General features: G+C 36.1%; 1 protein-coding gene across 3 annotated transcripts in view; it reads right to left on the bottom strand.

The window, feature by feature from the left end:
* Positions 1–6,594: 6,594 nt before the first annotated feature.
* Positions 6,595–14,069, bottom strand: part of LOC136041999 (uncharacterized) — a 43,392-nt gene continuing 35,917 nt past the window's right edge. For 2 of the 3 annotated variants that reach the window (XM_065726828.1, XM_065726829.1), the window contains 2 exons: positions 11,003–11,136; positions 6,595–6,869 (listed from right to left, as the gene is read on the bottom strand). In XM_065726828.1, coding sequence (XP_065582900.1) covers positions 6,716–6,869; positions 11,003–11,136 — 288 coding nt within the window. In that variant the 3' untranslated portion in view covers positions 6,595–6,715. The remainder of the gene's footprint in view (positions 6,870–11,002; positions 11,137–14,069) is intronic. The other variant, XM_065726830.1, reaches the window with a different exon arrangement.

Here is a 14,069-nt window from a genome sequence, read left to right as displayed (position 1 = left end):
GATTCTTATAAAAAAAAAGTGGGCACATAAATTTTGGAGGGGACTCATTGTAATGGTAAACAGAAGTTTTTGAGCCTTTTTTAAAAGTCAAAACGATCAAACGTCAGCACCCTCCTAAAATATACACATTGTATTTTTTTTAATTTAGTTAAAATTTGGGAATTTTGAAATTTGGGAACGTATTGAAATTGTATGGAATGAATTCGAAACACAATATGCCCACACAGGTTCTCCACAGGACGTATAAAAAATGCTTCAGAAACGCGTTGAAGGGGATATTGAAGAAATCAAAGGTGCTCTGCACATGGTGCTACTGTTGCTACTACGTAAGCTAAGAGTATTAAGGTGATGCTTCTAAGGAATATTTAGGCGGATGCTGAACTAAATCAAAGCAAACTCTGAGCATGTGGATTTTAAAAGGTGATAAAGTAATATCTCAAGAATGGTTTATATTATTTAGTTAGACCTTTGAGGGTAAGTTGTGGCAAATTTTGAACCACCCAGTAGACGAAACGTGAATACTATTAATACTACCACTACAGTTGCTTTATTCATGACGCTAAGGGTATTAAGGTGAAACTTTTAGAGTACGTTTAGGGAGAGTTTCAATCAAACGAAGAAACTATATGCATGCAGGTTTTCGAAAGGGCACATAAGCAATATAATATGCAGTACCGCTCTATAATATCTATTACACACAAAAAAACAAGTTTTTTTAACTGAAAGTAAGGAGCGACATTAGAACTTAAAACGAGCAGAAATTACTTCGTATATGAAAGGGGCTGCTTCCTCATCAACGTCCCGCTCTTTACGCTAAAGTTTTTTACTGTTTTAAAAAGTAGAGTTGAGAGAAAGAGCCAAACTTTAGCCGTTAGCGTAAAGAGCGGGACGTTGATGAAGAAGCAGCCTCTTTCATATACAAAGTAATTTCTGTTCGTTTTAAGTTCTAATGTCGCTCCTTACTTTCAGTTAAAAAAAACTTGTTTTTTTTTATTTCTGGACGTTTTTTAATTAATGTATGTTTTTTATTTTGGCTCTCCAAGCATAAATAATTAAAACAAAATTTGCATATTAATTTTTTTGGGGGCTAAATGGCTTTTTCATAGTTTTAATCGGAAGATTTTGAAAAAAAGGAGCGAGAGAGGAGGCCTAGTTGCCCTCCAATTTTTTGATTACTTAAAAAGGCAACTATAACTTTTAATTTTTTACCAACGTTTTCATAAGTAAAAAATATACGTAACTTACGAATTAACTTACGTAGCGAACTTCTACATTCCTATGTTCTTATTGCGTATATGAGGGGGCTCACCCCTCGTCGATACCTCGCTCTTTACACTAAAGCTTAAATTTTGTCCCAATTCCTTAAGAATGACCCCTGAATCACAAAGGCCGTAGAATAAATAGTTGAAACTACTAAAAATACTTTAGCGTAAAGAGCGAGGTATTATGAGGAGGTAAACCCCTCATATGCGTAATAATTTCTGTTCGTTTTAAGTTTTAATGATGCACATTCAGTAGAAAAAACTTTTCATATTTATTTTTTCATTTTTTTTTAAATAATGCTAGAAAATCCTGTGCCCCCTCCATTGAAAGTCTCTTCACCAATAAAACGTTCCTCCATTGAAAGATCCTCCCACGTAACCCCCCCTTCAACTCTCCCTCCAAACCAAAAAAATCCCCCTGAAAACGTCTGTACACTTCCCAGTAACCATTACTATATGTAAACACAGGTCAAAGTTTGTAACTTGCAGCCCCTCCCACGGCGACTGCGGGGGAGTTAGTCGTCCCCTAAGACATAGTTATTAGGTTTTTCGACTATGGTGAATAAAATGGCAGTCTCAGAATTTTGATCTGGTGACTTTGGGGAAAAATGAGCGTGGGAGGGGGCCTAGGTGCCCTCCAATTTCTTTGGTCACTTAAAAAGGGCACTAGAACTTTTAATTTTCGTTAGAATGAGCCCTTTTTACGACATTCTAGGACCACTGAGTCGATACAATCGCCCTTGGAAAAAAAAACAACAAAAAACAAATAAACACGCATCCGTGATTTGTCTTCTGGCAAAAAATGCTAAATTCCACATTTTTGTAGATAGGGGCTTGAAACTTCTACAGTAAGGTTCTCTGATACGCTGAACCTGATGGTGTGATTTTCGTTAAGATCGTATGACTTTTAGGGGGTATTTCCCCCTATTTTCTAAAATGAGGCAAATCTTCTCAGGCTGGTAAATTTTGACAGGTAAGACTAATCTTGATGAAACTTATATATTTAAAATCAGCATTAAAATGCGATTCTTTTGATTTAATTATTGGCATAAAAATTCCATTTTTTAGAGTTTTGGTTACAATTGAGCCGGGTCGCTCCTTACTACAGTTTGTTACCACGAACTGTTTGATAAATGACATCGAAACTTTTATGGGTGCTAGTTTGATTCAAAATTAAAAGTTCTAGGACAACTTTTAAGAGTAAAAAAGAATAGACTCCCAATCTCATTCAATTTGTGAACAAATCCAATTTAAATTTGGGACAGCAATTTGTTAGTCCCCCAAAATTATACAATTGACCTTTTTTTAAGAAATAGATGTTGCTTTAAAACTAAATCAAAAGGCATTGTGTGTAAGGTTGCCAATTAAACATCTCAGCAACATCTCTAGGACGACTGGGTATATTAAACTGAAACTTTTGAGGATACTTCTATTACTACTCTTGCTCTTAAATTTTTTAAACATCCAACGAGTGTGTATGTATCCAGGTTTTCACAGAGCATAGACGTAGTATTTTGGGATTGATATTATGTCATATGAGTTGACAATGTAGTCCCTTCAGATTCACAACTATCTGAAATGGTATAACCGATACAATGTTTTCAAAAACTCTTGCTATCATTGTATTGGACTTGTCTGGCAACCATGGCACCCTTCTATTGGACTTGTCTAACCATTGCCGCAGGGCTCTGGGGGTTTGTGTCAACCCTGAAAGCAGTTTTATATGTTATTTAGACTATTTTGAACAAAATGGCTATCTTAAAATTTTAATCAGATGCAATTGGTGACAAGAGAGGTAGTCGGACTGGGGGGGGACTATTGCACTTCGTCACTTTTGACTCTTAAAAAGGAACTAGAGTCTTAATAAGGGCACTATAACTTCTAATTTCAAATTAATTGAGCCCATCTGAAGTTTATAAAACCAGCTATTCCATAAAAACCTTATATGCCCCCAAGGCTTTACTTACAACACTTGTCCCACGGTTGTGGGGGGTTATGAATTGTTATGTCTTTTTAGACTATTTTGAACAAAATCGCTATCTCACAATTTCAATCACATACGTTTGGTCAAAAGAGGGATCGTTGGGGGGGGGGTAGTTAATCTCTATCACTACTGACTCTTAAAAGGGAAATAGAACTTCCGATTTTTATCTAATTGAGCCTCCTTTAAAGTTTATACACTCATTCCTACCATTAGAACCTTAAATGCCCCCAGGGCATAACTTACAGCCCCTGTCCTTACTCAGGCTCTGAGGGTATGTTTAAAACCCAAACGCCTTCTTATGTGATCTTTGGACTATTTTGAACAAAATGGCTATCTAAAATTTATATTGGATGCATTTCAGGAAAATACGACCAGTGGGTGTGGTAGCAACCCACCAATCCCTTCGACTCTTAAAAAGGACTAACAATTCTGATTACCAATCCAATCGGCCCCTTCCAAAGCGTAAGCAACCACTCTTTCTAAAAAAAAACTTATTTGCCCTCAAGGCATAACCTATATAAAGAACATATAAATCATATAAATATAAAGTTTTATCATATAAAGAACAGAATGGAAAGAAGGAAAAAGATCCAACGGGAGGATATTCAAAATTTGATACATACTTTTCGTTGATGATTTACCAGGGTAAGAATAGGGCATAGGCAGGCAATTTTTCAATATACGCACAACTTTATTTTGTTGCGTCTGATGGGGAAGAATATGAGTTTTGAAAGTATTCAAAAAACCATGGGACAGTAATTTATATTACTATATAAATTATATTACTATACTAGAGATTAATAAAGAGGCTTCGGGGATAAAAGCGGCAGAATAAATTTCAGATGATTCATCATTCCAAAATTTCTTGACTGCTGCATCCGAAGATAAATTTCATGGCCTTTAAATGATAAATTTGAATACATTATTATCCCGAGATATTTAATATCATAAACTCTTTCAATTTTTATGGGTAGGCCCTTGCATATTTTTATGGGTAGGCCCTGTCATAATTTCCGGTGCTGTTCTCTCAACGCGAGAGAAGACGATGAATTTTGTCTTAGCACAATTAGTAGACAATTTATTTCTGAAAGATGAGATAAAGATATTCTGAAGATAATCTGATTCTGAAGATAAGCCTCTTCAGTGCTGATTCCACCCTGAGCTTCAGAGATCTAGATTCTAAGATCTAGCGGTAAGAATCATTTTAAGTTAAATGGATAGTTGTATTACCGTCCTCGTGCAAACGACTTTGTTTAGAAAAGCCTAAGTGTTCTTGGGAAATTTAATCTATTTTCAGAGTTCTTTTGTAGGTCATGAACATAAATGATGGCCATGAAACATAAAGTTTGCGAAGATATAAAAAAAAACGATTTAGGTTAAATTTCACTCAAAATGTACGAGCATTTCTTAAACTAAACTAGATCTACGTTGCATGGGAAACGTGAGGTATTGCAGCAGCCTTTGTTCGGCTTCACCGAGTAAAGTTTTGCGAGAGAAACACTTTGGTTTTGTTTCCTCGCTTCGATTAAACGCTGAAGTTGTTAATTTGTAAGGATCTTAAAATAAATACTAGGTACACCAACTAGCAAAAGCTGCAAACCCCTCATCACTGAAGATGATTGTAGCCTAAGAGTCGATTATTACTTCCAAGTCCCCTACATTTCTTACAACAGGAACCAAATTGGTCTTACCTTCAAATACACTGGGAACAAATAATAGGTACACCAATTAGCAAAAGTTGCAAACCCCTCATTGCAGAAGATGATTATGAGCCAACAGCCGACTGTTGCTTAAAGCTCCCCAATGTGTCACACAATTGGTATCGCCTATTTTTGGTTTCAGTGTGTACCTTACTACTGAAGTTGTCAACCCGTTCAAATTTTAAACTAGTATATCTCATAAAGGAATTTTTCTACCAAAAAATGGACGACGTATACTTTGTCATCCATCAGCGATGGATATCTTAGCGATGAGCGATGATTATACAATCATCTTCAGCGACGAGGGGTTTGCAATCAACTCATCAAGAGCTATCGACTGCAGTCGAAAAAAAATCTATCGGTCTTAGTTCAAAAGTTGACTTTTTTGCCCTAGGCCAAGTTTCTAACGTCATCACTTAGAAAGGAGCAAAGGATAAACTCTAATTTCTTTAGTATTGAGAGAACTTTTAAAGTTTAAGAGGCACATCTGATGCCATTTCCCTACCGCAATCCCAAGTGCGAAAAACCGAGTGATAAACTCAGCTGAAATCACGATTGAAAAATAGATGGCAGCACTTTCAGTCCCCGCTTTTTTGTCTCTGTAAATTTTTTTTATTTATCACTCAAAGTAGATATATTGGCTGTGGGGCGGGTAACAGCCGCATATACATAACACTTATACATTTTAGTCCATCTTCAATTCGAAACTGGTGCCAGCCTGCTTGCTTGCTAGAACGGAGCTTTCCACTTTTAAGCAGAAACATGGTTTGATGAAATGAAAGCTTGACTGCATAACTTAAGATAGTTCCCTCTGACATAGGCTATAAAACTCCCAGTCATTTCACACGCTATAGGCTCTGACTCAAGGACAAGCAAAACCGTCTTTATTGGCCCCAGGCAAGAGCTCTAAGAAGCTTTCCAAAATCCTAAGTCATATTGATCGATTCGGCCTAACGTCTATACTTTCCGTAAAACCTGTAGAAGTTAGACCCTTACCACCTTTTAGGAATAAGATGAAATAGGGGTGCTTGGAAAATAAAAACACGACAAAACCAAAGTGTTACTCTCGCAACACAATGAAAATTACGGGTTAACTTGTTACTTAGGAATAAGTTTGAATCTTAAAACCAGTTAGATAAAAAATGTATTGATTATAGTTCAGAATGGAAGTTAGTAGTGAATTATAGTGCAATTCATTGCCCATTTTATTCGAAGCTGCTGTGCTTTTGTATTGGAAAGAAAAAATTTGTATTAGAAAACGACTATTTCTAATTTAATCTGGTCCGGTCCCTGATACGCCTGCCAAATTTCATCGTCCTAGCTTACCTGGAAGTGCCTAAAGTAGCAAAACCGGGACCGACAGACCGACAGAAATTGCGATTGCTATATGTCACTTGGTTAATACCAAGTGCCATAAAAACACAACAAAACCACGGTGTTACTCTCGCAACACAATGAAAATTACGGGTTATTCTCTTAGGCAAAATCTTTCTAATAAATCTTGGGAATATCTTCGGATGGAGACATCCTGCAAAATTTGGAAGACAAAATACGGAACAAATCGCTAAAAATGGCATGTAGAAATGTACACATAAGAACCATGACATTAGGTTGTTTCTAAATGTCTGTATTTAATGGAAAATCAGACCAAGACATACGTCACTCTTATTTAATTTTGTTAATTTATTACGTCAAATCGAAGAAATTTCATTTGCCTACAACATTAAAAACAGTACCAAAGCAATTGCCAGATATATCATATTCTTTAACTAAAGTCGTAATTCATGCACTGAAATTTCTTTACTAGAAGCTGTGATTAACCAATTATTAGACGGTGTTGGAACCATTACAATATCTTTCGCCTTTAAATTGATGTCTTCTTCTTCCACGAGAAGAGATGTTGTCAATCGAAGTCTTTTTAACCTGAAAAACAAAATAAGAAGAGAATAGCGTATCTTATAATGAAAAAAAGGGCTTAACATTGGCTAGTTTACTTATTAATTGTTATTTTTTCCAATTTTATATATTTTTTCTCATAAGTATTACGTATACGCATATGCTTTGTGGCTCTTGCAACTAAATTTTCACGAAAGTCCTCAGCCTGATTGAAGGCTTGCTCAAAGACTTGGCGTCGGTCTTTTACTCCAATTTTTTTGCATTTGAACCTTTTTCAAGGAGGAGGGGGTGTTGCAGGAGCCAAAAAATATTAATTTTAAGTATACAATCATCAGATTATCATATGAGGTTTTTCACGTTCATTCAAGGGTGGGTTACCCCCTTACCTTCCTTCATTCGGAGGATTTGGTTTTGTTTTCCTCGGAGGTAAATTTATTCTCTAAACCTTCCTTAATCTGTATTTAAGCTTGATTTGTTCAACTTCCAATTCCTGATCAATTAATATAAAAAGGAATCTTTGTATACCATTATTATTATGGAATAATATTATAATGCATATATATATATATATATATATATATATATATATATATATATATATATATAAGTTTCATCAAATTTAGTTTTACTCATCAAAAGTTACGAGCCTGAGAAAATTTGCATTATTTTAGAAAATAGGGGAAAACACTCCTTAAAAGTCATAGAATCTTAACAAAATCACACCATTAGATTCAACGTATCAGAGAATCCTGCTGTAGAAGCTTCGAGCTCCTACCTATAAATGTGGAATTTTCTATTTTTTTGCCAGATGACAGATTTGTTTTCTTTGTTTTTTTCCAAGGGTGATCGTATCTACTCAGTGGTCCTAGAATGTCGTGAGAGGGTTCATTCTAACAGAAACTAAAAGTTCCAGTGCCCTTTGTAAGTGACCAAACAATTGGAGGGCACCTAGGCCCCCTCCCACGCTCATTTTTCCCAAACTCACCGGATCAAAATTTTGAGACAGCCATTTTGTTCAGCATAGTCGAAAAACGTAATAATTATGTCTTTTGGGACGACCTAATCCCCTAAAGTCCCCGTGGGAGGGCCTGCAAGTTAGAAACTTTCACTATTGTTTACATAGTAATGGTTAATGGGAAGTGTACAGGGCGTTTTCAAGGAGACTTCTTCACTCTGAAGGGGGAGGGGGTCGGGAGAGGAGTTTACATGAGAGGATCTTTCCATGGAGGAATTTATCATGAGGGAAGAGAATTTCCATGAAATGGCCACAGGATTTTCTAGCATTATTTAAAAAAACAATGAGAAAACAAAAAAAAAGTTTTTTTCAGTTGGAAGTAAGGAGCAGCATTATAACCTAAAACAAACAGAAATTATTACGCATATAAGGGCACTTGTCTCCTCCACAATACCTCGCTCTTTACGCTAAAATATTTTTAGTAATTTCAACTATTTATTCTACGGTCTTTGTGATTTAGGGGTCATTCTTGAAGAATTAGGACAAAATTCGAGCTTTAGTGTAAAGAGCGAGGTATTGACAAGGGGGCGAACCCCCTCTCCTACGTAATTAAATAAAAAAAGTTTTTTTAATTGCAAGTAACGAGCGACATTAAAACTTAAAACGAACGAAAATTATTCCGTATATGAAAGGGGTTGTCCCCTCCTCAACGCCTAACTGTACGCTCTGTAAGTTTGACTCTTTAAAACAATGAAAACTTTAGCGTAAAGAGTAAGATGTTGAGAAGAGAACAACCCCTTTCATATACGGAATAATTTCTGTTCGTTTTATGTTTTAATGTCGCTCCTTACTTGCAGTTAAAGAACTTTTTTTTTATTTAATTTCTGAAAGTTTTTGGCTAACCGCACATGAATAATTAAAAAAAAAATGCATAATATTATAATTTCTTTTGGCTAAATGGTTTTTCTATAGTTTTGATTGGACGATTTTGAAAAAAGGGTTGGGGAAGGAGGCCTAGTTGCCCTCCAATTTTGGTTACTTAAAAAGGCAGCTAGATCTTTTTTATTTTTGTTACGAACGATTTATTAGTAATAAATATACGTAACTTACGTGGCGAACTTCTATATTTGGATATTTTTATTACATATATGAGGGGGTTTTCCCCCTTGTCGATACCTTGCTCTTTACACTAAAGCTTGAATTTTGTCCCAATTTTTTAAGAATAATCCCTGAATCACAAAGGACGTAGAACAAATAGTTGAAATTATTAAAAATAGTTTAGCGTAAAAAGCGAGGTATTGAGTTGGAGACAAACCCCCTTATATACGTAATAATTTCTGTTCGTTTTGTGTTCTAATGCTGCTCCTTACGTCCATCTTAAGGAACTTCTTTTTTAATTTTTTTTTCACCGTTTTTCTTAAATAATGCTAGAAAATCCTGCGCCCCCTTCATTGAAATTCTCTTTCCTCGTGAGAAATTCCTCCTTCGAAAGATCCTCCTATGTAAACTCCTCCTCCCAAACCCCCCTCAACGCGAAAAAGTCCCCTTGAAAACGTCTGTACGCTTCCAAATAACCATTACTACATGTAAACAATGGTCAAAGTTTGTGACTTGCAGCCCCTCCCCCAGGGACTATGGGGGATTAAGTTGTCCCGAAAGACATAATTATTAGGTTTTTTGACTATGCTAAACGAAATGGCTATCTCAAAATTTTTATCCGGTGACCTTGGAGGAAAAATGTCCGTCCGTGGCCGAGTGGTTAACGCGCCAAACTCACGAGCGAAGGGTCGCTGGTTCGAATCTCGGTGGTGCCGACCGTTTGGTTTAGGACGAGGGTTAGTGGCGTTTCCCCGTAAGACAAGCCAAAAGTCCACCCAGCTTCAAATGGGTACCTAGAGAAATCTAGGGAAAAGCACGGGAAAGCGTCGGATGGCTTGCCCCCAACCACGCATTGCACCCCGGCCGAGGGCTGAGAATCAGGAGATCGGCACCTGCGCTACGCGAACCCTAATCGGTTTGCATGCGAAAGCTTGCTTTGCTTTGCTTTGCTTTTGCTTGGAGGAAAAATGCGCGGGGGAGGGGGCCTAGGTAAGCCCCCCGCCAATTTTTTTGGTCACCTAAAAAGGGTACTAGAACTTTTAATTACCGTCAAAATGAGCCCTTTTGCAACATTATGGAAACGCTGGGTTGGTAGGATTACCCCTGGGAAAAAACAACAACAAAAAACAAATACGCATCCGTGATCTGTGTTCTGGCAAAAAATAAGAAATTCCACATTTTTGTAGATAGGAGCTTGAAAATTTTCCAGAAGGATTCTCCGATACGCTGAATTGGATGGTGTGATTTTCGTTAAGATTCAATGACTTTTGAGGGAGTGTTTCTCCATTTTTTCTAAAATAAGGCAAATTTTCTCAGGCTTTTAACTTTTGATAGGTAAGACTAAACTTAACGAAACTTATATATTTAAAATCAGCATAAAAATGCAATTCTTTTAATGTAACTATTGGTATCCAAATTCCATTTTTTAGAGTTTCGGTTACTATTGAGCCGGGTCGCTCCTTACTTCAGTTCGTTACCACGAACTATTTGATAAAAATATACCAATATAGAAGTTCGTTACGTAAGTTTATTCGTAAGTTACGTGTATTTATTACTAATAAAAGTTCGTAAAAAAATAAAAAAGTTCTATTTGCCTTTTTAAGTAACTAAATATTGGAGGGCAGTTAGGCCTCCTCTCCCACCCCTCTTCTTATCAAAATTATCCCATCAAAACTATGAGAAAGCCATTTAGCCAAAAAAATAACATGTAGCCAAAATCCAAACATGCATTAATAGAAAAAACGTTCAGAAATTAAACAAAAAAAACAAGTTTTTTTCACTGCAAGTAAGGAGCAACATTAAAACTTAAAACGAACATAAATTTTTCTCCTCATCAACGCCTCGCTCTTAGCTCTAAAGTTTTTTATTGTTTTAAAAAGTAGAGTTGTGAGAAAGAGTCAAACTTTAGCGTAAAGAGCGAGGCGTTGAGGAGGGGACAACCTCTTTCATATACGGAATAATTTCTGTTGTTTTAAGTTTAAATGTTGCTCCTTACTTGCAGTTAAAAAAAACTTTTTTTTTTTATTTGATTCTTACAAATTCTCCGAGTCATTTAAAGTCCTTGTTCCTCATCACGAAAAAAGAAATTTGTTTCGCTTGAACTTACTTCTCGGGAAAATGTACATAAAGTGTACCGGATCCGCCTATCAGAACTTTCTTCGGAATTTCTTCAAAACGTTGGCAGATGAGAAGAGTCCCCATTTTTCCAAGGATGTATAGTTTTCCGTCATGGAAAGTAGCCTGTAAAACTTAAGATCAGTGGCAGAAAAATATTGGATATTACTCTTTGCATTACTATTTTCCGAAAGTTGGCATATAGTTTGTCAACTATACGTCTCTTTTTTCAATCAAGTACATGTGCTTAGAGGCTTAAGCTCACTTGCTGACCAAAAGCTCATGTTTGGACTACCCTTGTAATTTACCATAATTTTTGCACTTTTTGCCTGTTTTATTGATTTTACTAATAAACACCCTCTCCGCTTGCTCAGAAATGAATTCATACACGCGGTCATATTTTCAGCAATTCAATTTTTAAAGGGGGAGGGGTCAAACTCAACCTAGGCATCAAACTTCTTTATCTACTGTTACTATTATATATTAGTCCTCTCGCACTAGTAACCAATTCTACGACCATTCATCATCTAGTTTACTACCTAGTTTACTACCCCCTCCCTTGGGTATTTAATTTATATTAGATAAAATAGGTAGTTAGTTCTTTTCGGTTGCCGAACATGAGAGGAATCCGTGAGCCCGACCAAGGTCACTGACTGTCTTGCTAACTAATGTCATTCACCTGCACCTCCCACTCCTCTAGCGGCAACACTAGTGTGCTAGTGCTTCATTCGGTGTTCAGAGCTCGTTCAGTCAGTGACTACGCAGTCGTGAGTTTTGAACGATGAAAAAGTTGACTAGTTTTTTTCTCGTGCCAATCAAACAGTTCGTGGTAACGAACTGTAGTAAGGAGCGACCCGGCTCAATAATAAGCAAAACTCTAAAAAATGAAATTTTGATACCAATAGCTACATTAAAAAAATCGCATTTTAATGCTGATTTTAAATATATAACTTTCATCAAGATTAGTCTGACCTATCAAAAGTTACGAGCCTGAGAAAATTTGCCTCATTTTAGAAAATAGGGGAAAACACCCCCTAAAAGTCATACAATCATAACAAAAATCACACCGTCAATTTCAGTGTATCAGAGAACCTTATTGTAGAAGTTTCAAGCTCCTATCTACAAAAATGTGGAATTTCGCATTTTTTGCCAGAAGACGAATCACGGATGCGTTTTTATTTGTTTTTTTTTTTTCCCAGGGGTGATCGTATCGACCCAGTGGTCCTAGAATGTCGCGGGAGGGCTCATTTTAACGGAAATTAAAAGTTCTAGTGCCCTTTTTAAGAGACCAAAAAAATTGGAGGGCACCTAGGCCCCCTCCCACGCTCATTTTTCCCCAAAGTCACCGGATCAAAATTCTGAGATAGCCATTTTATTCACCATAATCAAAAAACCTAATAACTATGTCTTTGGGGACGATTTACTACCCCGCAGTCTCCCTGGTAGGGGTTGCAAGTTACAAACTTTGACCTGTGTTTACATATAGTAATGGTTACTGGGAAGTGTACGGACGTTTTCAGGGGGATTTTTTTGGTTTGGGAGGGAGAGTTGAGGTGGGGGGGGTACGTGGGAAGATCTTTCCAAGGAAAAACTTTTCATGGGGAAAAGAGACTTTCAATGAAGGGGGCGCAGGATTTTTTTCGCATTATTTAAAAAAACAAGGAAAAAATAAATATGAGAAGTTTTTTCTACTGAAAGTGAGGAGCAGCATTAAAATTTTAAATGAGGAATAATTGTTGCGCATATGAGGGGTTTACCTCCTCGTAATGCCTCGCTCTTTACGCGAAAGTATCTTTAGTAATTTCAACTATTTATTCTACGGCCTTTGTGATATAAGGGTCATTCTTAAGGAATTGGGACAGAATTTAAGCTTTAGTGTAAAGAGAGAGGTATCGACGAGGGGTGAACTCCCTCATATAAGCAATAAAAATATACGAATATAGAAGTTCGTTATGTAAGTTAATTCGTAAATTATGTATATTTTTTACTAATGAAAATGTTCGTAAAACAATTGAAAGTTCTAGTTGCCTTTTTAAGTAATCAAAATCTAGAGGGCAGCTAGGCTTCCTTCCTCTCTCCTTTTTTCTCAAAATCTTCCGATTAAAACCATGAGAAAGCCATTTAGCAAAAAAGAAAATTAATATGCAAATTTTGTTTTAATTATTTATTTGCGGAGTGCCAAGATCAAAACATGCATGAATTAAAAAACGTCCAGAAATTAAATAAAAAAAAACAAGTTTTTTTAAATGAAAGTAAGGAGCGACACTAAAACTTAAAACGAACAGAAATTACTCCGTATATGAAAGGGGCTTTTCCTCCTCAACGCCCCGCTCTTTACGCTAAAGTTTTTTCCTTTTTTAAAAAGTAGAGTTAAGAGAAAGAGTCAAACTTTAGCGTAAAGAGCGGGGCGTTGAGGAGGAAAGCCCCTTTCATATACGGAGTAATTTCTGTTCGTTTTAAGTTTTAGTGTCGCTCCTTACTTTCATTTAAAAAAACTTGTTTTTTTATTTAATAAACTACAAAAAGCGGAAGAATGTGACAAAAATGTTATGATTAGTGCGGAGGCAAAAACGGATGAACCATCAACAAGTAATTCTATTCAATCTGACCTATTTTCGACATAAAATTTAAGTAATTTTAATGAATGCTTTTTACTTTAAGTAATGTCCAAAGCATTTACAATTTAAGATTATAAAATTAATTGTTATGTGAGTAAAATTCAATAGCGGCATTTTTTTTATTAATAGGTCTTATATTATCTAGCTTTTAACTTGTCTATGATAATTGTTGGCATGATTCTGTGATTTGATGGCTCTTTTTTTATTTTGGTGGGTAACCCCTGCCCCCCCCCCAGTGCAAAATTTAATTTTGCAGTAGAAGTTGAGAGAGGGTTATTATTTTAAGAAAAATAGGCTCTTCAATGTTACTAACAATACCCCTTATAAAATAACTTTTCAAAGCTGTTTGATATAACAGCTTGTTGTCAAGGAATTAAATAAGCAAATGTTATATAGGGAAATATCATTTTTTCTAAATGATGTGGTTATAGAGAGATTTGT

The sequence above is a fragment of the Artemia franciscana genome, unplaced genomic scaffold (genome assembly GCF_032884065.1).
Source record: "Artemia franciscana unplaced genomic scaffold, ASM3288406v1 PGA_scaffold_55, whole genome shotgun sequence".
NCBI classification, from domain to species: Eukaryota; Metazoa; Arthropoda; class Branchiopoda; order Anostraca; family Artemiidae; genus Artemia; species Artemia franciscana.
Note: the sequence above shows the minus strand (reverse complement) of the source record. Positions and strands in the feature narration are given on the sequence as shown.